The 24,421-nt window shown below is 36.3% G+C and overlaps 4 protein-coding genes and 1 non-coding gene across 7 annotated transcripts; 2 read left to right on the top strand and 3 right to left on the bottom strand.

The window, feature by feature from the left end:
• Positions 1-3,888: 3,888 nt before the first annotated feature.
• On the bottom strand, positions 3,889-3,959 carry TRNAG-CCC (transfer RNA glycine (anticodon CCC)). The gene has a single exon. It is a non-coding gene; the product is annotated as a tRNA-Gly (tRNA).
• A 2,960-nt stretch (positions 3,960-6,919) lies between these two features.
• Positions 6,920-13,245, top strand: LOC104890300 (ATP-dependent DNA helicase Q-like SIM). Of its 3 annotated transcripts, none has more exons than XM_010675733.3 (8): positions 6,920-7,135; positions 7,881-8,343; positions 8,442-8,661; positions 8,757-8,867; positions 10,291-10,480; positions 10,628-10,940; positions 11,038-11,258; positions 11,880-13,245. In XM_010675733.3, exons 2-8 carry the CDS (start codon positions 7,902-7,904, stop codon positions 12,876-12,878), a joined length of 2,496 nt encoding a protein of 831 aa, XP_010674035.1. In that variant the 5' UTR covers positions 6,920-7,135; positions 7,881-7,901; the 3' UTR covers positions 12,879-13,245. The 3 variants fall into 3 exon arrangements, with proteins under 3 accessions (XP_010674035.1, XP_010674033.1, XP_010674034.1); XM_010675731.3 differs by having other exon boundaries at positions 6,920-7,140; XM_010675732.3 differs by having other exon boundaries at positions 6,920-7,140; positions 7,636-8,343.
• Positions 13,246-13,357: 112 nt separating this feature from the next.
• LOC104890301 (luminal-binding protein 5) lies at positions 13,358-17,796 on the bottom strand. The gene is made up of 6 exons (XM_010675734.4): positions 17,592-17,796; positions 16,112-16,382; positions 15,818-16,032; positions 14,582-15,304; positions 14,176-14,413; positions 13,358-14,060 (listed from the first exon to the last, which is right to left on the bottom strand). The coding sequence occupies exons 1-6, from the start codon at positions 17,644-17,646 to the stop codon at positions 13,568-13,570; spliced, it is 1,995 nt and encodes a 664-aa protein (XP_010674036.1). The 5' UTR covers positions 17,647-17,796; the 3' UTR covers positions 13,358-13,567.
• Positions 17,797-18,916: 1,120 nt separating this feature from the next.
• On the top strand, positions 18,917-23,708 carry LOC125497066 (mitotic-spindle organizing protein 1A-like). The gene is made up of 2 exons (XM_048643562.2): positions 18,917-19,398; positions 23,287-23,708. Exon 1 carries the CDS (start codon positions 19,165-19,167, stop codon positions 19,396-19,398), a length of 234 nt encoding a protein of 77 aa, XP_048499519.1. The 5' UTR covers positions 18,917-19,164; the 3' UTR covers positions 23,287-23,708.
• LOC104890302 (formin-like protein 11) lies at positions 20,304-23,703 on the bottom strand. The gene is made up of 4 exons (XM_010675735.4): positions 22,133-23,703; positions 21,856-22,046; positions 21,277-21,512; positions 20,304-21,202 (listed from the first exon to the last, which is right to left on the bottom strand). Exons 1-4 carry the CDS (start codon positions 23,701-23,703, stop codon positions 20,474-20,476), a joined length of 2,727 nt encoding a protein of 908 aa, XP_010674037.1. The 3' UTR covers positions 20,304-20,473.
• Positions 23,709-24,421: the final 713 nt, after the last annotated feature.

Genomic DNA, 24,421 nt, shown 5'->3' with positions numbered 1-24,421 from the left:
TCGCTCTTACATAACAATTACTAAAAACATAAATAACTTGAACTGGGATAAAACTGCTTGATCTGCAGGTCGGAGTTGACAGATAACTGAAATAAAACTCTTTTTTTGGTGGACAACGATCGCCAAGACCCTGTCGAAGCGAGAGGGATGATTTCACAAGCAGGGCAACAAAGTAACAGTGAGAGTAGGAACTCGCACCAGGACCAATCTCAGTGACCTTTTGTCACATGGGATTCAATGACCGGATTTCCTAGAAGAGTCACATTCATTTGTGCTTCGATACCCTTTTGGAAGGGTATTTCAAGCTTCCACTTTGATGAGAAGTTCAAATGAGTTGACGCACTATAAACCCAATTGACAAATTGGGGAGCCACCTTCAAATATTATTGTTTTATCAAGGCAATGATTGATAACATTATTGCCAAGCGAGATTGAAATCTAACCATTATTAGATCTCGAGGAACCATGCATCCGATTTTCAAAATCGAATAAAACAAACCCCACCCATGAATTTTTTTGCAACACAAACCCTAACCAACCACATAAAGCAGATCCAATATCTTGAAGAGGAAGACTACTTCTAGCAATCAACAAAAGTATCAAACATATTAAGTCAACAAACCCACACTAACACAACTAGGAAGTAACCAACATAATGTATATAACTAAAATTAAGGCGGAAAGGGGGAAAGGAGGGCGTGCACACTTCCAAACTTAAGGGACCACGAACACTAAAAGGGGACGGGGAGGAGGTGAGGCACTAAAACACTAAACAGGGAAGCGAGACAGGGAAAGCTCGACACTAAGTACTTCCAAAACGAACCAGAGATCGGGAATGGGAAACCTAAACCTAAAACTTCACAAAACCTCAGCAAGAGAGGTTTGAGGGTTTCGGTGTTGTGGGGTGACAGAAAAGTAGGTGAGATAAATGTTTTAGGGTTTGTTAGTCATTATTGTTGTTAAGTTTACACATTGTTAAAATAGTCACGTGGTGCTAGAGCATCATGGAGAGAGTAATGGATCAATGACATAGCAATATCAAACAAGTTCGATCACATGACATGATAGTTGTGAAGCCATATTGATTCAGCACTCGACAATTTGACAAAGCCGAATATCTCATCAATTGCTTGTCCACAAAACTAGGAAGTTATTATTTATCTTGTTAACAATCTGACATGTAGAGGTGATCAAAAGTAGCATGAGGCTGGAAAATGCCCAACATAAGTAATATGCCCTATCCAACCTTATTTTTATTATTATTGCTAGTGGTTTTTGGTGACTACAAATTGGATTTTAAATTTGGCACGTCGTAATCTTGACCATATCACCCTTAAATTTTTCCAAAATAGCAATGTTGGGCAAAAAAAAGTAGCCCAATCTTTAGCCCGACACGCCATTTGATCACATGACATATGAGTAGATGGTCAGTCAACAAGCAACCCTTCAAGATAGAAGGAAATATCTTAAGAGGAGCGAGTCATCTTTTCAACAATCTCCAACTATTAGTTTATGATGTCTATAAAATGATCATGTATTTTGTATTAATTCAATTTTATTTTTCTCACTTTAGAAAAAACTTTTTATCAATATACTCGTCGTTGTTCTAATGTAATTGTTTTTAGTCGTCCAATGAGTACGTCTACCTACTTCGTTAATTTAACTTTTTCATTTATCTTGTTCCATCCGCGTATTTTCCATTTAATCATAAATCCAGTAATCCTCAATCCCTATTGGCAATTAGAGCTCTTGACAAAAAAATGATCAAACCATAAGGCAGACAGAATAGATTGAACGTTCACCATTAATTAAACTCATTTTATGCTGATTAAATTATAAGAAATAATATTATACTTCCTCCGTTCTGTTTTAAATGAAACATTGGATGAAATGACACTATTCACTAATCAATTTTAACTCCAATTTATCGCTATTATATAAAGAAAAACATAGTCAAGTGGGATCTTGTTAGATTCGTCTCGATGTATACTATCAAATTATAACTTTTTTATTATTTTTTACGTTTACACAACTAAAGATATTAATGACTAAAGAAGCGCGTTGGGTTGCGTGAAAAAGCAAACGTTTCATTTAAAACGGAACGGAGGAAGTATTATTTTCAATACAAATTTAATGATATAATTTTTATTTGTGGTATAATTAGTGTTATTAATTGGATGGTTTAACACCAATTGACCACATATTTTTGGATAGGAAAACTTAAGAAAACTCCAAAATTTATTTTCATGACGTATGTAACATTAAATAATGACACACTACTATTATACCCTATTATAATCTCTGAATATTTATTTAGATAGTGAGTTACAATTTCAAACAAATACAAGCTTTATCTATATATTGAACTAGTTATTAGGTCCGGGCTATGCCCCGAATAAGAAAAATAAATCATTTATTAATATAATACTTTATAATAATACCACTAAATACAACGTAGGCTAGTGGTTAGAACTTTAGTATATGTAATCCGTGTACTAAAACTCCCTAGAAAGAGCGCCACATGACACAGTTTCTTGTTTTCGCACACCTTTTAATATATTTGTATAGATAATGCACTAATTGCATGAACTATGAACCCAAACATATCAAGATAATGCAGCCCCAAGATCAACATGATCAGGAAAAGTGCTCAATATCCATAATTGCATTTTCCTAAGAGTAGCAGCAAACTCCAAATCTTCATCCATGGTTTTTCTAGCACCAACAATGGCTTCCAAAACCTCTTTATGACACAAGTAATATGAACACATTTGAGAAAGCAATTTATCATGCCTTTCTTGGACCTTCATTCCCCTTTCTTCTGCTACTGCTAACAACTCACTTATCATCTTCATTTTTTCTTGTGCGATCTTCTTTGTTTGGTGCTTCTTCAAGTTTGGTAGGCAAAATATGAAGGAAGAGGAAAAACCTATTATTGCAAAGATTATGCGACCATATAGATCCATATAGTAATGGAATTGAAAGTTGTACTACTATTAAGGGAGCTAGTGATCCAAACAAGGAATAGTAATTGTGCAAGGAAAGTATGAAATAGTAGTAGTAGTATATGATCATAGATGCTATGATTTTGAGAAGGGCAAGGAATATGATTCCTTTCTTTGACTACACATAATTCTTAAACAATAGGTCTTTTAAGACTAATATATTGTGAATTTGAAAAATCATTACACGTCATAAAGTAAAATGTAATTCTGAAAATAATACGTGAGGGGATGAGGGCTTACAATAAGTTAATATAATAATCATGGCTAGAGATAATCATGTCGCACTTTTTATAATTTTCGTTAAAATAATTTGCCTCTTATATGTAGGAGCGTGTTTGGTTCATGCAATGATCGATTTTTGGATTATAAGAAATAGAATCAATTATCAATTTCCTTTTTTTTTTTGTGTGGTTCGTCCCCTCGTCAATCTATTACCATGAATTTGTGGTAATGGACTCCCGCAAATTGTTATCTTTCCCCGCCCTCGGGCCTCAAGTAACAAAATGCATTATTGTGATGGTAATGATTACCAATTTATTTTCATTCCATGGCTTGAATGAAACACCTAATAATGATAACCATTATTTCCAATCTCTTTTCATTACAAACCTTGAACCAAACTACCCCTAAGTATGATTTCACACTCTTTCACGTTCTTCTCCATATGTGCTCCATAAATTAGAACCATGGAAGTAATATAAAGGAAAGGTGAATCAAAATATCCCATTATGTTTTTTTTAATGGACCTTAAATTGGCTTGTCTAAAATTTGAACTAATTTGGAAAATATAGCAACTTTTTTTTTTGATAAGTACGTAGTATATGCATGATGCTGTGGTATTTAAAATGAATTTCCTAAAAAAAAAAAGTGGGAGAAAAAAATATGCGCATCCGGGGAATCGAACCCCGGTCAGTACCGTGGGAGGGTACTATGATACCACTACACTAGATGCGCTTTTGTTGATAAATTCCGCAGTATTAATAATTTATTGTTGTGTTTCTGAGCTTCCATAAGTCACAATATAATTTAGATATTTATGTACAAGTGAACTATCTATACAAATAAATTAAAAGGTGTGCATGATAATGTATAAACGTTTATTACTCTATTAAAATTGTCCAATGTGTACATAAGTCATGTTAATTAATAAAAGTAAAATTACCTTATAACAAGATTTGAACCCATGACCTTTTGCTACTATACATGACACACAGTTACCATCTCAATCAACTTCTAATCATGTTTTAAGTGTCTACGTTATTATATTTGTACCTTTTAAATGTTGATTTTCTTTAATATATTTTAATAAAATTGGAAAAAAATGCATATCAAATTCGAAAAACAATATCAAATCGGGGAAATGCCCAAGCCCAAATACTAGTTAAAGAGTATAAAATGTGCCACATAAATGTATCATATATCATATAATATAATAAATTTTGAATTGATAAGTAGTAATTAAATTAAATTAAATAATATTCATAATAAGAGAAATTAGAGTTTAGTTATTTGGAAAAATATATAACCTAAGAGAGTAATATTTAGGTCTAAGTGTAAAAAGTGTTTTATGGTCTTTGCTCTCTCCTTTTTTTTTGTTTTTTCTCTTATCTCTCCTCTCCCACAAAACTCTAACTTTCAAATTAGGGGATACCGCCACTCTTTTGGACTGTGGTAAGCCCAATGTCTTCGTTATTACTAGTTTCTTTATGTGTATGTTTCTAATAAACTTTAGTATCTCTTTAATGGATAGTTCTTATACCCATATATTGGGTTATATCTACCCATATATTGGATCTTATCTTTCTCCATGTGAGAGTTTTGAGACTTTGTTTTGGATTTATGTGTAATTCAAGAGGTTGATTTGTTGGTCGAAATTTGTGCCGAGTTGCAACAGATTTCAAGACTAGTTTATTTACAATCACTTGAATTGATTCAAGTTCTACTTCAAAACTACAAAAGATCGACATACCCCTATGCTGAAAGTTGAATTAGACAACGATGTGAAAGACAAGGGTTTTAAAAAATGTTATATCTACTCGAAGATCATGGTTTTGTGACATTATAATTGTATTTATTTCATTTTGATATGTATTTGTTTCGTTTTGACTTCTATTGTTGATGTCGTTCAATTTTAAAAAAAAGTTTAAGTACGACTGTTTCTACATATTTTAAAACATGCAATATTAAGAATGACTTGGAAATAATTAAAATTAACAATGATTTCATGTGCATTATATTATTTGAAATTTACCCTTGTAATTTTTTTTTTACATAAGAGGAAACATAAGAGAAGTTAAATGCTAGAGAAAGAAGAAACGTTAGTAATTGATGCATTGCTTGGAATCTGATGAGCTTTTGAGATTGAATTTTAGTGTGCTTTGCGAACAATGCATCTATTCATCGTCCTGAAATTACTTAAAATCACCACAATTATCATGTAAACATATCATTATATTCTTGACTGCTTTTACAAATCTCTCTCCACCACCACATAAAATCACTAATCACCAATTCATCGACGATCACCACCAACGACGTAATTTTTTTCCTAGCAAAGTAAATTTTTTTCTAACAAATTCCATGGGGATAACATGTGGCTTGGACACAACGTTTGCCCTGGACATTGCACGGACACAACGCCAAGCCAAACGTTGTGTCCATGGACACAACTTCCATAACATACGTTGTTCCCCATGGACACAACGTCCAGGCCACACGGTGTGCCCCATGAAATTCATTTAAAAAATTTACCTCATTGGAATTTTGTGTTCGTCGGTAGTGATGGTGATAATGAGAGATAATATGAATTATAGAAGGAGTTAAGTTGGAGTAAAAAATCCAAAATATATCATAAGGGTATAATAGTACTTGTAGAGGGGAGTTGGGGAGATTTTAAGTAATTTGAGGGCGATGTTTAACAATCCCTGACTCGCCGTTGTAATTTATGGGGTTGAGAGGTAGTTAATATTGAATAAATATTTTTTTTTTTTTGAAAATAACATTAATTCATTGATTCAAAGTCATACGACATCTACAATAAAAGTCAAAACTAAACAAATACATATCAAATGAAATAAATACAATTCTAATATGATAAAACCACGATCGTTGAGTAGATCTAACACTTCTGCAAACCCTTGTCTTTCACATCGCTGTCTGATGCAGCCTTCTGCAAGGGGGTCTGTCGATCTTTTGTAGTTTTGAAGTAGAACCGGATCCAATTCAAGAGATTGTAAACGAAATTTTGACCTTTGTTGCAATTCCGCACAAATTTCGACCAACAAATCAACATCTTGAAATACACAAAAACCCAAAAACAAATTCTCTAAACTCTCACATGGAGAGATATAAAACCCAATATATGGGTAGACATAACCCAATATATGGGTAGAAAAACTCTCCATTAGGGAGAGACTGAGATTTATTGAAAACATAAACCTAAAAAACTAGTAATAAAACGAGAAAAGGGGCTTACCACCGCCCAAAAGGGTGGTGGTAGCCCCTAAGTTGAGAATTAGGGTTTTGTGGGAGAAGAGAGAGAAGAGAGAAAAAGAAGAAAAGAGGAGGCGCAAAGTAAGTTAATAAATATTGAATAAATATTAATAAAGAATTATCAAACACTTTTTATACTCCTATTTTGGGATATGTCCCACTATTATTCTAATTATTATACCTTCTAACTATTGACGCACACACTCTCATCCTCCAACTAAAATTATATATCTCTTATTGATCAAGGATTTATTGGCCTAGTTGTTAAGATTGGGGCACTATGCACGATAAGTCACAAGTTTGAATCCCCTATCTCTTTCATTGTACTTATGTACTGCCTTTCAAAACTATGTATCCGAATAAGATTCAACTATTCGAGAGTATTATGGGACAGAGAGAGTAATTTTGTTTATTACCCGCTTTCGTACCGCATAGGAGATTAGTGATGAGTTTAATCGAGCCTAGGCCTTCGTTCAGGCGGGAAATGGGAAACCCAAGAACTTGACGAAATTCCAATTTTTCAATTGCGCGGCACACCAAGCACTTCCAATTTTCGTTTCGCCGCACACCAAAATCAAACACAGAGATAGGAGTATTCACCACCGAAAATTCGAAATCTCCAGTTTCTGCAATTCTGGGTATTGTAAGAGTCTAACCTATATGCTATTTTTCTCTAATTTATTAGAAATTGCCGTCATTTCCCCCTGAATTTTCACCTTCTTATTACTCAATTAAGTGGAATTTGGGGTCACTTTCATTAGTTTCTATCTGCGTACAAATTGATTAGATACTAAATAGGGTTTCGTTTATTTTTGATATGTAAATTTTTCGTGTTTTAATTTCATCATTTAGGGGAAATTATCAATTTATGAAGTACATTGCATATTTTTTTTAACCTATGTGAAGTACATCGACTACTGTCATCAAATGTGGGTTGTGTCTGTTTTAGGGTTTAACGAGATTTATAATGTTTTAATTCGAGAAAATTAAACTCAGAAATGCAGGAGTTAGATAATTTTGTGATTTTCATAGAGAAGTTGGTAGAATTGAGAAGAATGTTATTAGTTATCACATGTAATTGAACATTGACACATTGTTTATTTTACTCTTGTGCTTAATGCAACTGAAATTGGAGAAGTGATTCTTCTGGCAATGCTTAGTACATGTTTGTGGCTTTGAGGACCAAGACCAGTTGCAGCTTCTGTTGATCTTTTTGTGACCAATCTAATGCTATGGATGCGAATGTCGGGTTGATTAACTCGATAAATGTCACGCTTTCTGACGTGGGTTTTGAAAGGTCTTGAATTATGGGAGGCACGGAAGCCGTAGTGGGTCTTTCTTTAAATGATGTAGTTGATCACATGCTAAAAACTTGTTCTACAGGAAGCAAAGGTGAATAAACGAATGGCAAAGATTGCCAAGCCTTCGCGCAAAAGATCTCTTCCTTCCCTTCAACCATTTGGCAACATGAAACAGTCTAGTATACTAGACCATCTTCAACCCATGGGTAAATCACAAAAGAGGCAAACTGGGGATTGTCCTGTGGCAACAACATCTAGAGCGCAGTTACAGATACATTCTGAGGGACATGCAGAAGAAAATAAGCCTCATATTGAAGAGACTTCTGAAAAAATTTCTACGCTTGAATCATCTGAGCCATCATACAATGTGAACTCAGTCCAGAGAACAGAAGAGCACATAGATATTGGACCAGACTGGGACCAGAAAGCCGACAGACTGCTGCAAAAACATTTTGGGTACTCTGGGTTGAAGAGCTTTCAAAAGGAAGCTCTTGGTGCTTGGGTTGCTCATCAAGATTGTCTTGTTCTTGCAGCAACAGGATCTGGTATCGAAATTTTGGTTACTATTTGCCTTTTGTGTGTATATTTCATGTACATTATTGTCATTCGTGTCAATGTTTATGAGGACTATATGTTTCTGCAGGGAAATCTCTGTGCTTCCAAATACCTGCGCTTTTGACAGGGAAGGTTGTGGTTGTAATTTCTCCATTGATTAGCTTGATGCATGACCAGTGCTTAAAGCTAGCCAAACATGGCATCTCTGCATGCTTCCTCGGATCTGGACAACCAGATAACAGTGTTGAGAAGAAGGCAATGAATGGCATGTACTCCATCGTATATGTTTGCCCTGAGACACTGTTAAGGTAAATTCATTTTTATATCATTTGGTATTGCTTGCTAGTGTCACTTGCAAGTCTATCAGGTCAGATTTCAAGGTCTGATAAGGTATATGATGCAGACTTATAAAGCCACTGCAGAGGCTTGCTGAGAATTGTGGAATAGCTTTATTTGCCATCGACGAAGTACACTGTGTTTCTAAATGGGGACATGATTTTAGACCAGACTACAGGTTTGACTCTTGCTTACGCATGTCTTATGCCTCAAATGTTCACCAGCTTTCTTTTTCATGGTACAGGATTTTAGCACATTAACAGACATAACAATTTTCCTTAAATCATTCTAGCTTAAGCTTTGTGGAACTTGATTTACATTAATAATTCCATGTGATGAACTGATAATTTGAGCAGAAATATCAAAGAAGATGAAGATGATTTTGATTGATAATAATGGAAATAACAGAAAATAAAGATAGTTTATCAAGTTTTCAAGTGACTTGACACACTCCCAAAGCTAACAACTAAAATGAACTTTCCAATATTTTTCTTCATGATCTTCTCTCCCTAAGGCCTAATCTCCTCTATTTATAGAGACTAGTCTTACATGCACGCAATGCGTGCGATAATGTGTGACAACAAATGAAGTAGAAAATAAATTAATTGGGTAGAAAAAACTGTTTTTATATTTTGTTTTCTCAAAAAACTAATGTTCAGTTTGAATGTCATACTTTCCCCCCTTTTTTCATTCAAATAAAATAGTTAGTTATCCTCTATTTTTTTTTCCCTTTTATTCATTTTTTCTATTTTTTGGTGTCCCCCATGTGTTGCCTTATATAATAAAGATATTTTCTCCCTAACTCCCTAGCTTATTATTCAAGCTACTATAAAACTAACTAATTATTACAATACCAAAAATACCCCCTCTCCTTAGGTTGATTCATTACATTCCACCATTTACATATTCTCTTAAAGAATCATCCGACCGTCAAAAATAACAGTATATATTTTTGGTTATTTTCAGGTCAACTTTGCATTTGTAATGTTTTGGTATTGAATCTGCATGCTTGATATATTTACCAAAGTTTGCATATTTAAGTGATGTGTAATCCTTATTTTCTGTATAAGAATAATTGCTATTGTATGGGACTTAACGACACTACTGCAAATAAAGAGACAGCACAGTAGCAACCTATACTGTTCGCGCTGAGGGTAGGTTTGGTGCTTTAGGACTAACGGATTTCTCTTCAATGATTTTTTTTTTGCAACGGAATAAACAAGACAAACACATTGGTCCACTCTCTAACTATAGTAGCTAGACCTTGACCTTGGTCTTGGGACGTTATAGTCTTTTATATTACCTTTTAACGTCCTCATGCAAAATAATGAGATCACCATGAAGAAGCAGTAGTTTGGTTGCCAAGCTGACTGTTCTGCATCACTACTTGATCATTCAATTACAAGGTTTCTGGTTAGACAAGGTTTACACTTTAGAGTCATCCTGCTATCGCTTAATATCACCTATCTCTTTTTTTTTTCTCCGTATCTTCATTTGTTCAATGTTGTATGAATATAGACAAAGGGATAACAGTAGCTGTATCCGAGTTGGCTCATTTGGCTGTTAAGTAGTCGTTTATCTGATCACCTCTGTTCTTGTAGGCGATTGTCTGTGTTGCGCGAAAGTTTTAGTTCCAAGAGTTTGGAATTTTTGAGAGTTGACATCCCAATTATGGCATTGACTGCCACTGCCACTATTCATGTCAGAGAAGACATTCTTAAGTCACTTAGGTTGTCGAAGGAAGCAAAAGTTGTGCTCACGTCATTCTTCCGTCCAAATCTTCAATTTTCAGTACGTCTTGTCTTTCAGAAGACCCTATTACTAACGTCAGTTTCACATGTGCTAATCTTCTATTTTGATGACTGGGAATGTATTCCTTGTCTGGGTTTATAATTCTCAGTTTTGGTGTGATAAGTTCGATTGATTCTTCGTTTACAGGTAATGCATAGTAGAACTTCATCCCCATCTTCTTATGTTAAGGATTTCCAAGAATTGGTGAAAGTATACACTAGCAAGAGAACACTGAAAGGAAGCAGTCACTGTACTAGTAATGTTACGGAAGATTTTGAGAATGGACTAGAACATTCCAGTAACACGAGTACTGATAGCAGTGATGATGAACTAGATGACCAGGATAAGGAGTTAAGCTCGCTCAAACAACATGGTTTCAGTGCTTCGAAAGAGAGACAACTATCAGTTGAATTTCTAGAAGATGATTTTGATGAGATCCAAACTGCAGATGACTTTGATGGTATGTCTGTTCTTCTAATAATCCATGTTTTCATCTAAATAAATGCACACAACCATTTCTATGCGAGCTACTTTATAAATAGTCAAGACCATTGCAGTTTCTTGTGGGGAGTTTTGTGGGAAGTCATTGGTTGATGATGTTAGCGAGTCTACCAAGTCGCCACATCCTTCTCCACACCCAGCAGAAAGACTACAACCTAATGATCGTTCTTTGGAACAAGGACCCACCATCATCTATGTTCCTACCAGAAAACAAACAGTAGCAATAGCAAAATATCTTTGCACAAAGGGTGTGAAGGCTGCACCTTATAATGCTCAGGTAATCTCATTCTCTTATTTTGTCTTTGTAAGCTGAAGGATATGCATATACTGTATGACTCAACTTTGGTATATCTATTGAGCATGGTAGTTGGTGATATATATTGATCTTTGCTTTTTTGGTGTATCTGCCAAAAACAGCCTTTACCATTGATCAGCCTGCAAACAGGTTTAGTTTTCTGAAGGTCATTAATAAAGGATCTGATTCTCCTTTCATATCCTAAAGGATTACCTTTTGGCTTTTGACAGACTCAAATCCATCAAATAAGACCAACAATTTTCGCCATTATATTAGATAATATCATTTTTTCTTTGCGATGTTGTTACTTGATAGATTCATATCAATGTTTATCTTCTTAAAACAACTATTATATCCTTTTATTAATACATAATTCGAGATGTTAATGGTCATAGACAAGCAAATGGGCATTTGTTTTGGGGGACAGAGGGATGTACATATTTTGAATCTCTGATCTGATCTTGATGCGATGCTTTGTTGGTGTTAGATGTTGGGCATTCATCTTTGTAGATTTTCCTTTTCCTTTGGTTTCCACAATTAATTTTGTTCTTTCATCCGACATAAAGCTTCCTAAGAGATACTGTTTTTGATTCTTTTTCTCAGTTGCCAAAGTCGCATCTTAGACAGGTCCACAAGGAATTTCATGAGAATGTTTTAGATGTTGTTGTTGCAACTATTGCTTTTGGAATGGGAATTGACAAACTAAATGTACGGAGAATTATCCATTATGGCTGGCCTCAGAGCCTGGAAGCCTATTATCAAGAAGCAGGGCGTGCAGGCCGAGATGGAAAATTAGCAGAGTGCATTTTGTATGCAAACCTATTAAGAACGCCAACCCTTCTACCGAATAAAAGAAGCGAAGAACAAAAAAAGATTGCATACAAGATGTTAACTGATTGCTTCAGATATGGTATGAATACTTCTATTTGCCGAGCTAAAGTACTGGTTGAATACTTTGGGGAGGTTTTCCAGCAAGAGAAGTGCATATCATGTGACGTCTGCAGAAATGGACCTCCTGAACCACAGAATTTGAAAGCAGAGGCTAATATATTCTTGCAAGTGATTGCTGCTCACTACAAACAGCAAAACTTCGCAGACTATTCATACGATGATTTCTTGAACAGCGATATGGTACGAAGCAAATCATCTGATAAGCTAAATTTGAGGATTGTTGTGACAAAGATAAGGGAGCAATCTCAGCAATTTATTGCTAGTGATAAACTATGGTGGCAGGGCCTAGCTCGTCTAATGCAAGATAAAGGTTTGATCAGGGAAGGAGGTAACATGACTGGTGTTCAGATCAAATGCTTTGAACTAACTAATCAGGGACTTGGATTTCTTGAATCTGGTATAGAGCAAGACTTTTATGCTTATCCCGAGGCTGATATGCTGTTATCAGCCACCCTGGTAGAGAAACCTTATTCTTCTTTCGCGGAGTGGGGCAAGGGATGGGCGGATCCTGAGATCCGTCAACAGCGTCTAGCAAGGAGGAGAGCAAATTGGAAACCGCGAAAATCTCGTAACAGAAAGTCTAGAAAGCAGCCGACTTCAATGACAGTTAAAGAGAGAATAAGTGCTAGACTATCAAAGCGAAAAAGATGAATACTTCGCAAACTGTACTTCCTTTAGATGTTTGATTTTTTGATACACAGCTCGACTTATTTAAGTCTGATGTAAACCATGTGTTAATGTGTAATTGTTCCCATGTATTGTAGCGCGCTGGTAATACAAGCCTCTGCAGCGCTACTTAGTAACACAATGATTGATCCTGAACTATTCCCTGTATAATGGCTTTCAAGTATTATAGTAAGCTAGACAGCTAGTAATACAAGTTTTGATGTGAGTCTGATATTTGTATATGGGAAAGAATTGAGGATAATTTCGTTGTGTTTGTTCTCTTCATACAAATTTGTCGAACTTATTTATAATTCTGTATAATTTCATTTTTACTTGATTCTTTTAAACTGCAGTACTTAACTCTTTGTCATAGACTAATAATCATACAGTCTCATAAGCTAATGAAAGCAGTTCATGTGAAAACTCATCCCATCCCAGTAGATTACTATCTGAAAAGAGCAAAATGAAACAAAGGAACTTGGGTAAATTTTTCTTAGTTAATAAAAAAAGCATTGTATTACACAAATAGTGTCAATGTTGAGTATTAAAGATCTAACATTAATCAAGAGTTTAGGTGAATTCCCTTAAAAAAAGAAGAGTTTAGGTGAATTAGTTCCTACATAAGCTACGGAGAAGTTAAAAATCTGAAATCCCTTTGATATTCTTATAATATTCTACAACTCATCATGAGATTCCTCCTCTTCAGAGTCATCAGCAGCCTTGCCACCACTCTTCTCATAAGCTTGTTTGATTACAGGGTTACAAACAGCTTCTACTTCTTTCATCTTCTCTTCATAGTCTTCCTTCTCGGCGTTTTGGTTGTCATCCAGCCACTCAAGAGCGTCCTTTAAGGCTGCCTCGATCTTCTCCTTGTCATCGGAGTCAATCTTATCAGCGAGCTTGTCTTTGTCATCGATTGTGCTCCTCATGCTGTAAACATATGTCTCAAGCTTGTTCCTTGCATCCACTTTTTCCCTCATTTTCTTATCCTCTTCGGCAAATTCCTCCGCCTCTCTCACCATTCTGTCAATCTCATCTTGGCTTAGGCGGCCCTTATCGTTGGTGATTGTTATGGTTTGTTTGTTTTTGGCTGCCTTGTCCTCTGCTGTAACATGGAGAATACCATTGGCATCAACCTCAAAGGTCACCTCTATCTGAGGTACTCCCCTACAGTGAAGAAATACATAAAAAGCACACATTCATCAGAAAACATCTCAGATTTTCGCAACACAAAATAACTACAAGATTGATATTTTAAGACTAGGTTGAGTCAGATAAATACCTTGGAGCTGGTGGAATGCCAGAGAGCTGGAATCGACCGAGTTCACGACAATCTTTAGTCAAGGTTCTTTCACCTTCAAAGACTTTGATATCAACTGTGCTTTGTTGATCTTGATAAGTGCTGAAAACTTGAGATTTCTTCGTTGGGATGACTGTATTTCTTGGGATCAATTTAGTCATCACTCCGCCAACAGTCTCAATACCCAAACTCAAAGGAGCGACATCAAGGAGAAGGAGGCCTACATAACAGAAAGCAACACAATCCATCAAACACATTTTAGCAATCATATGCTACAAGATGTACAACAAACAGAAATCTGAAAACTACCATATCAGTTTTCAGATTTCTGTTGAAACAGGGGGAAGCTATACAAAAAAATGCTAACAAGCATCCCATAAAATTTTACCTTGAGTTTCTTCACCTCCTTCACCACTAAGAACACCACCTTGAACAGCGGCACCATAGGCAACAGCCTCATCCGGGTTAACACCCTTGTTAGGCTCCCTACCATCAAAATAATCCTTCAAAAGCTGCTGAATCTTAGGAATCCTAGTACTCCCACCAACAAGCACAATCTCTTTAATATCACTCTTCTTCAACCCTGCATCTTCCATAGCTTTCTTCACTGGAGTCATTGTCTTCTTAAACAAGTCCATGTTCAACTCCTCGAATCTCGCCCTTGTTAAGGGCTCAGAGAAATCTTTTCCATCAACAAGAGCTTCAATCTCAATTCTGACTTGGTGTTGGCTACTGAGTGCCCTCTTTGCCCTCTCACATTCCCTCCTCAACTTTCCAAGTGCCTTCTTGTCTTTGCTAATGTCCTTGTTGAACTTCTTTTTGATCAACTTCATGAAATAATCCATGATTCTATGGTCAAAATCCTCACCTCCCAAGTGGGTATCTCCGCTAGTGGAAAGAACCTCAAATACGCCATTGTCAATGGTTAGAATGCTAACATCAAATGTTCCACCACCAAGGTCATACACCAAGATGTTCATTTCTCCTCCTTTCTTGTCTAAACCATAAGCGATGGCTGCTGCTGTTGGCTCGTTGATTATCCGGACCACATTTAGTCCCGCAATTGTTCCAGCATCCTTAGTAGCTTGCCTTTGTGCATCATTGAAATAAGCTACAAGAAAAAAGGATACAAATACAAAATTTTGAGAATCCAACTACTAGAAAACACAATGCAATTAACGGTCTGATCATAGTGATTCCATTCGCTTAAAAACACCCACAGCCTGTTTGATATGTACTAATACATAACATCAATGCTCAGAAATTTCAATATAATTTGTTCAATAATTATCATTCCAATATCCAAAGTTGTAATAAACATGAGCTTCATCGTTCAGTACCATCTTCCAAAGTGATACTAGATGATAATGCAGTGAATGAAAAATCTGATGCTACAAGTCAACAAGTATCTCTACAAACATATACTTTGCAAAATCTAATGCAGTAATGCATAATCTTGAACATTTACTACATATAGCAGATAGGGATTCCCATACCATGACCACCATTTACTACCACCTACCAAACGCGACGCAAATGTAACTGCTGATATCTAATACTACTTTGCAAAAACTAGTGCATAACCTTAAACAACCGTGAATACCTTAGGCAATTAAATCAATACCTGGAACAGTGACGACAGCGTGTTTAACCGTTGATCCTAGATAAGACTCAGCTGTTTCCTTCATCTTCTGTAAGATCATAGCACTGACTTCCTCAGGGCTAAACACTTTAACTTCACCTTCCTTAGTCTTCACCTGAATGTAAGGCTTCCCATCTCTGTTCACAACTTTATAGGGTAACATTTTCATATCTCTTTGCACCTCAGGATCACTAAACCTACACAAACAACACAAACATAAATAAACCATAAAAACAACTAACAATAAAATCAACCCATGTATGATTGATGACTTACTTTCTACCAATGAGCCGCTTAACGTCGAAAATGGTTCGTTCAGGGTTGATTGCTGCTTGATTTTTCGCTGCTTCGCCGGTCAGACGTTCACTGTCAGTGAAGGCTACCCATGAAGGGGTGATCCTGTTACCTTGATCATTGGCTATAATCTCTACATGACCATCTTTATATACCCCAACACATGAATATGTTGTACCCAAATCAATGCCAATTACTGTTCCTTTTATTGTTTGATCATCTGCTGCTAATACTGTCACTCCTAACAAAAACTCTACACCCACAAAAACAACCCTGTTAATGCTAGAATCAAACGAAAACAACCCTCTTAATGCTAGAATCAAATGATATGTTGCTCAAACACGAATTTAGTGTCTACTCGATACGGGTGTCCAAGTGTACAACTCGGCTATTTTGTAGAAAAAAAGACAAGTTTTTAGTGTAAAATGAAGTATCCAAGTGAAATATCATGTCGGACACGACACCCGATTTTTGAGGTAAATGAAGATGTCAGGAGTGATAGAAATCAAATGTATAATTGGTCCTGTTTGATATCACTATTCACTGCAACTATTTATATCATATACTCCACATATATAATGTCTCTATCATAGAGCCAAAATTTGAACTATACAGTGCACCCATATAAGAAAAACATACTCGGGTGAGATTTTGTCGTATTAATTTCAATGTGGGTTTTCTCATCATCGATCCAATCATCAACTTTTTATATTTTTTATTAAAATAGCTATTGGAGGATTACTATCCAAAGATGTATGAAAGACCAACCCAACTCAAGTTATCAGGAAAAAAAAAATCCATTAACTGTGAGAAAACAGTTGTAAATAACAAGAGAAAAAAAAGGAGTATAACATAATAATACGTTTGTACCGATCATGTTGATTTTGAGCATTACTAGCACAACTTTTCATAAACACAAACGAAGTTAATTGATTAAATGTCATAGAGCATACTCCAATTCACAAATAATATATGATCTCCAATTTTTTTTATTCCGATTTTATGCTACCAAAGCGCATCATACTACTATTCCTTCGTACTTGTACCCAAAAGAAACGCGATCATTTAAAAGTATACGATAATAAGCGTTACAATATTTAATTTTGAGAAAAGAAAACTCAAAACTCTCACAATACCATCAAACATGCTAGTTTCTACAATGTTTTCTTTGTCATATTACAAGGAGTTTCCCACCACCTTTGCAAAATGATTATTTTTTCCGGAGTTTGCATGGGTACTTGGGCAATATTCCTCTTGAGATACCTTAATTAAAAAGCGAAGGACCCTTAAATTACTCACTCCAACTCTAGTTTCTACAATGTTGAATATATATGGTAAGATTTAATTAACACACGTTACGTTATCTAACCTAAAGATGTAACAAAATAATAGTGACAAAAAAAAACCATATAAACAAAAAAAGGGATCAAATGACAAAAAGAAGTTGAAAAGAAATACTAACCTGAAACAAAGAGAAGAAGGAAATATAATGCCAAATTCTTGGAAGAAAGATGCATTGTTGCAGATCAAATTTGTGTCACGTTATAGTATGTAGAAGAATTAATAGTTGAGAGAGAAGAAGATGGAGAGAGAGAATTTTGTTGATTTATGAAAACGTTGAAATATGAATGTTGATGTGATGGTGAGATTTGTGAGAAAGAGTTGTTTGTATTTATAGCTTATGATTAAGATGAAATTAGTAAAGTAATTAGAGATGGGTTTGGGAGGCTAGAGTGTTCTTCCCAGTTATTTTTACACACATCATAAATTACATATTTGAGCCAATCAAAATTTGACACGCAAGCATTCATGACAATTTCTCATGATGCTGTTACGTTACTAAATTGCTCTCGATACTTCCAGATTTTTACCGAGAAGAAGAGATGGCCAACGGGTGGGCCAATCCAGCCCAGTCTGTCTCTTGGGTCGTGTGAGTTGAAACCGTAAAAAGTCCGGTCTAGCCTAATTTAAACCGTGAAATTGGTGGATGGATCGTGTACCCAATTTTTTAAAACCCGTCTCACAAAGCCCACTACTAAAACCGGACCAGCTCAACCCAAGTAATTATTCAACCAATTTGCGTATATTTTAATCAAATTATATATATTTTTTAATCAAATTGCATATATTATAATTCTATCAAATTCAAAAATAATGAAATTAGTAATTAATATTGATAATTGTATATATTTTAATTAATATTAAAGGTTTTATGTAACAATAATAAATGATTATATAACTTTGAAAAAAAAATCTCATGCCGGCCCAATAGCCTACCACGATCCGCTTTTCGAACCGTAAAAATCGGTAATAGACCGGTGTGGGCTAAAATTTTTCAACCTGTGGACCAGCCAACCCAAACAGGAATTTCACATTCTGGTCGTGGGCCGTGAAATCTCTGCCCGGCCCACAAGGGCCCACGGACAAATCCGCCCAGCCTGCACAAGTGGTCATCTCTACCATGGAGGGGACATAAGTAAATAACGAAAAAAAATTAAAAGAGCTTCCCTTCGGGAAAAAAGAAAGAGCTAAAGTAATAATCTTGCTAGAATGTGCCGTTTGGTATTGAAGTAGAGCAATGTTGCAAGAATCATGTCTCTAATGATGTAGCTCTTAATATATTTGACAATCCTTTGTTTCTTAGTCCGAGCTGAAACTTTAAGAAAAAACTAACGTAATTGAATTAAAATTGTGCCCAAAAAATTGAGGGTTTCAGGCTTTCAGCCTTTTTAGCAACCATGAATAACGGAAACATGGGAATATATAGGGACAAGTTTTCGTATTTTGGTATAGCTACATTACATCCTCTATTCCTCTCCTCTAGTTTGTACTTTGTACTACTACAGTCTACAACTCTACAAGTTCGCCACCAAATTTCAAAAACTAAAAACCTTAATACCGTGATTCTTTCTTCTACCTTTGCACTTCACTGTCGAAGAGCCCTAAAACCCCAAAATTGAAATCGGAAAACAACCATCTAAAAAGAAAAACTCACACAATTCAACTCCACAACCGCACAATTCACACACACAACAATGGAAACAGAAGCAACACGCAACGCAAAGGATTCATTAGAGCTAGTATTTCAGATGTCAAACATCTTAGACACAGGACTTGATCGTCACACAATCTCTCTCCTAATTGCTCTTTCTGATCTGGGTTTCAACCCTGAAGCTCTTGCAGCTCTTGTCAAAGAACTTCCAGGTGGAACAACAACAACAACAACATCCAACATTTCTTCATCTACTTCAGCAAATTCCTCTTCTTAAGTAGGGTTATTTGCTTCTCTTTTTTTGTGCTTCGTTTTTGAATTGTAATTCTAACATGGGTTTTTGATGAATTGAAAGAATCATGAGTTAGTTTATGGTATTCTGTTGTGTAATTGCATTGGAATTTGTCAATTTGTAGTTGTTTTAGTGGGTTTTCTGTTATGCAACATTATATTGTGACCTGAATTGATATGTGCAGTTTTAGTGGCGTAATCAGGATTTTGAATTTGGGGGTACTGAAGAATGATTTTAGTGGGTGTTTCGTGGAACTTTTTTTTGATGGTTCACCATTTATATAGAAAGTATGGTGAAGCTGTTGGGATTCTGGAAATGGAAATTGGGTTTGATCGAAGCTTTTATATAGTGATTCTGTTGTTCTCATTGCCCTTGTTTGAGTGACCTCGGAAGCAGAGTTTTTTTGGGGAGCTTTTAAGCTTATAGTAGTGGAGATTGTGATATCTGATGTGGTATTTGCAAATTATGGTAATTGATTGGTGTAATATGTTGTATTGGAGGATTTACAGCTCTTTTCTTCCTTTATAATCACATTTATGCAGTAGCCAGTTTGATTGCATTGCGTTTCTGAGATACTTGCTGAATGATAGCTGGAGTGTACGCTATGGGGGTGAGAAACAGCTTATTATTTTTGGATTCGGCTCCTGGGTTTGGCTTTTCTGGTGTCATATTTTAGTAGATATGCTGTTCTTAATGAATTTAGAATAGGAGGGTATGAGAGTTGGATGAGTAAAGTGCTGGTAAAAGCTGATCACTAAATGTGAGACGAGATAAACAATTAGTTTTGGGCACCGAAAGACCGAGCTTTGTAAATTCTTTCAGGTTGTAGCCTTCTGTACTTGGTAATGGTTTCTGGAGATAGAGTTTGAATATTATTGCTGTACAGGCCATTTGGTGTTAAAATTTGTTAAACTACCTTTTTCCGTAGTTATAGTCGAATACACTTGATGCTATTACACAATCTGGTGGAATCAAATCATGTCTAAGCAGTCCAAATCCCTACCTAATAAAAAACGTTGTTGACAAGCTATCAACTCTCGAGGCAAGAAAACGGTTTCATTTACCGAAATGGAGACAAAGGATTTGGGGTTCTTGGGATTTTCAAGCTTTTAAGCTCTCTACACACTTGATCTAACATTCCAAGGAAGTCCCGCACGATCACAAAGATTCGGAGCGGGTTAGCCTCTTCCTTGCTCACATCACCATGATAGTACTCTGTGATTTGTCGTACACTAAGCAAGACCTTATTTTCCTCAGCTTGTAACTCCTTCAAGTTATTCTCTGCATGATTTAAAAAGGTCTTCATGGCATGAACAAAACTGTCATTTGTTGCATCATGTTGCAAAATCTTGTTTATCAACTGCTGCAACTTAGACATTCCATCTGATAGATTTGAGACAGATGTTGCTATAACATCCAAGTCTATTGACGCTGTTCTTTTCACGTTGCAAATTTCAGTGCTTAGACCAGCTACAAGGTCGAGACCCATTCTTCTGTAATTATCCTCCGTTTCCTCTACTGTTCTGCTTTTAGTGTTTCGGTCTATTTGCCCCATAATGCTGTCAGACATGCGAATTCCCTCTGTGCGTATCATCTCTTGTACCACGAAATGTAGCAAGGTCGTTTTTCCATCTGTGCCTTTGACATCTGCAAGCTTGAGGAGTGTATCAAGCTTAAATGCTCTTGCACCACCTCTGATTGTTCCAACATTCATTCTATTTCCTGTTTTGAGCACAGCCTCTAGTAGTTTTAAGAAAAGTCTGCTTGATCTCAATTCGTTGCAGGCTTCCTGTGGAGGAAGATGGAGAATAAGTAAAGAAGTTTTTCATTAAAACAATTATAAGGTCCGCAGTTTAACCTCACCTCAAGCATTTGAAATGAGTTCCTTAGGTGAATAACCTCATCATCAAAAGTGGCTCTATAAAGCATTGCTTCTATCCTTTGAAAGGCACAGGGCACTGTTAGCATTTTTATAACAAGCTTTTCTGCTGATCCGAGTTCGTTGATGTCCCCTTTATAATTAGATAGCTTTGCTTCTTCTTCTTCAGTTGGTGCCATCTTTACCAGAGCCTCGAGTTGCTGTGAGCTTAAACCTTCCCCTGTTTTTTTTGGGAAAATAATTGACTCTGTTAATGACAGCCATTATGCAGTTCTATGAGAGACATTGATGTAAATAGTACTTGACTGTTCTGCTCAATTATCTGAAGGTGTTAATATTACAATATTCCCATTCCCACTTCTTTAGTATTTGACTTTCTGTTGTATATCAGAATCATATGACAGTTCCTAATATTAATTGATTATTTCATCGTGAAGAAAATTGTAATTTTATGCATGCCTTTTCTGCCATGGTCCTCGGTGCAGGGGGGGGGGGGGGGAGGGGCTGCTTCTTTGACATGATGAGAGACCTCAAAACTTTGATTTTTAGTAGTATAGATGTACCTTGTACTAGTGCTTCGCAGACCTTCTCAGCTGTTGCATTTAGAGCTTTAGAAAGTATGGTTATGTTCTGAAGTCTTTTGGGCTCAAGGACATGTTTACTAGGAGAGGGGCTATTACTTTTTCCTTCCTCATTCTTAAATACAGTCTTCAGGTTGTAGCCAAACAGTGATTCTATCATCTCCTCGTCCAACCTGCACAAAATCCTGTTTATTAGGTTCTGAAGTTGAGCACTCTAAAAGGTCGATGCCGTTGCAAAACTAGGAAATATAATACTTACTCAAATGAGCTACAACGAAGTTTGTCCCACACCATAGATCGATCTGGTGCAGCTCGTACTTTGTCCCAGTGAAGTGGTTTCAGTTTTGGTAGTGGAGCACCGTCTTTTCCCAGCGGCGTAAATGGAGGAGGTTGCCCAGGTGGAGGAGGTGGACCTTTAGATGAGCTAGCTTTTCCATTTAGGAGGGGTGGTGGACACGGTGGCGGTGGAATATTCTTTGGACCATCTAGAACTTTTGGGGTTAGTGGTGGTGAACCTAAGCATTTTTCTGTTTTCTGTTTGGATTCTGAAGATTTAGCATGTACCACTCTGGATGAGGAAGATGCTTTGAGTTTAGGAGAGATATGTGCAAACAGGGGTAGAGGTGGTGGCGGTGGAGGAGGTGGTGGCGGTGGAGGAGGTGGTGGTGGTGGAGATGGTAGTGGTTGTGCGCTGTGTAGACAATGTGGATCATTTGCAATCGTATGAGTTGGTTGTTCTTGATTGATTGATGGAACTTGAGGAGGGTTTGAAGGTAAACTGTGGTTTGGGGAGAAAACTTCTACCGGGTCACTAAAACTTCCAAACGAGACATTAGAAAGCCGAAGATTACGAGTACTAGATGAACGTGAATCATACAAAGAATGAAAAGATTCATTCTCGGATGAATGTTTATCAATGCCATCCATCTTATCCCCATTTAAGGAGTTCTGATCATCAGATTCATATTTACTTGATCCTGTATACTCGTGATCAGAAATAATCTCTTCTCCCAATGAACTGCAATCTCTGGGCTCACATTGCTTACCTTCATAATCTGAATTCTTCTTCTCATATGATGTACTACCCATGTTTTCCAGACATGTTTGCGGTTCTAAAGCAGTAGTTAGAGTTTCAATGTAGAACAAATCAGAGTTGAGCTCTTGCGTTACCTTACTCGCCAAACACTGAGATTTTACACTCTTTGATCTGTCTCTGTTCCCTCCTTGTTCACTACATACAGAAGCTGTTCTTTTAGCTACCTTCTTTTTATAATAAATTCTCCTGCTAATACACAATACCACCCCAAGAGCAAAAAGCAACAATGCCACTCCACTAGAAACAAGTACTGCTACTTTAACTATTTTCCTTGTTCCAGTCTCTTGGTGCTGATTATTAACCTTGTGAATTGGCAGCATCGGCCGAGGGCGGGGTGGTCTATGATGCAAGTGAGCATGGGTAGCCCGTACACGGTGAGGAACTGGAGCAGGGCTCGGAGCTTCACCTTCGACGAAATTCGGTGAAGGAGACGGTGCAGGTGATCCATTCTCTCTTGGTTTTATTCTGTTGTGAAGGGTTTTTAGTCCAAGCAAAACCCTGAACTTTTCCAACACTAAAGCTTCTATTTTATCACTATCATCCTCCCCCGAAACGGCTTTGATCCTAGATTCATTTCTATCATCATATTCATGTAAACTCTCTGTTTCCTGCCAGGAAGCATTCACCATTAAAATGCCCATGTTCTGATCTGTACTGATAATAATGAACATAATCATTATCATCGTCATCATCATCATCATTTTAATGGAGAACATTTTATGGGTGCTTTTCATTTTTATCTTTTTGGTCTTAGAAAAGATAGGAAAACAAAAAAAGCAGGAAAGAAATGGATCCCTACTTTTCTGCTTGGAAAAGTTTGCTCATTTTTACTCCGGGTTTACATTTCTCTGATACTGCTGTTGAGTTGTGAGGTAGAAGAAGATCTAGCAGAAAGAGGAGAGAGAAAGTCTTTATTGCTACTCCAAGGAACCCCTGAACATGGCAGTTGTAGTTGTACTGGGCCTCATCTTTATTGTCTTTCTCTTCATGTTTCTATTCTGTCTATCTCCTTTTGCATTAATTCCTATCTGACAATTACTACACTGTTTAAGTTTGTAAGCTAATGTTTTCATTCAACGTTGTTTGTGATTCATTTTCATACTGATTTGGTATTAAGAGAGAAAGAGAAAAGTGCATAAATTTGGCACTAAGCTGTGTTTTAAGCAGTTTTAGCTGCATATTCTGTGTATTTACTATAAAGTGTCGGTCTCTCTATGATTTCATGTTATGGGTCGTCATCTTTCACAGTTGGGGTACTATTACGTCTTTTTGTCGGTTTTTAAGAAATATCAAAGTGTTGTTAAATCATAATGTAATGAGAACTATACAAAGTTACTGTAGGACCACCTTGTTGGTTGTATATTTGCCTACTTTGTAGGGGAGCTGACCTACCTGGGTTACCTTCATCTTCAGTCTATGGAGATATAGAGGTTGTGGTAAATTTTAACCAAT

This window comes from Beta vulgaris, chromosome 4, assembly GCF_026745355.1.
Source record: "Beta vulgaris subsp. vulgaris cultivar EL10 chromosome 4, EL10.2, whole genome shotgun sequence".
In the NCBI taxonomy this organism is placed as follows: Eukaryota; Viridiplantae; Streptophyta; class Magnoliopsida; order Caryophyllales; family Amaranthaceae; genus Beta; species Beta vulgaris.
Note: the sequence above shows the minus strand (reverse complement) of the source record. Positions and strands in the feature narration are given on the sequence as shown.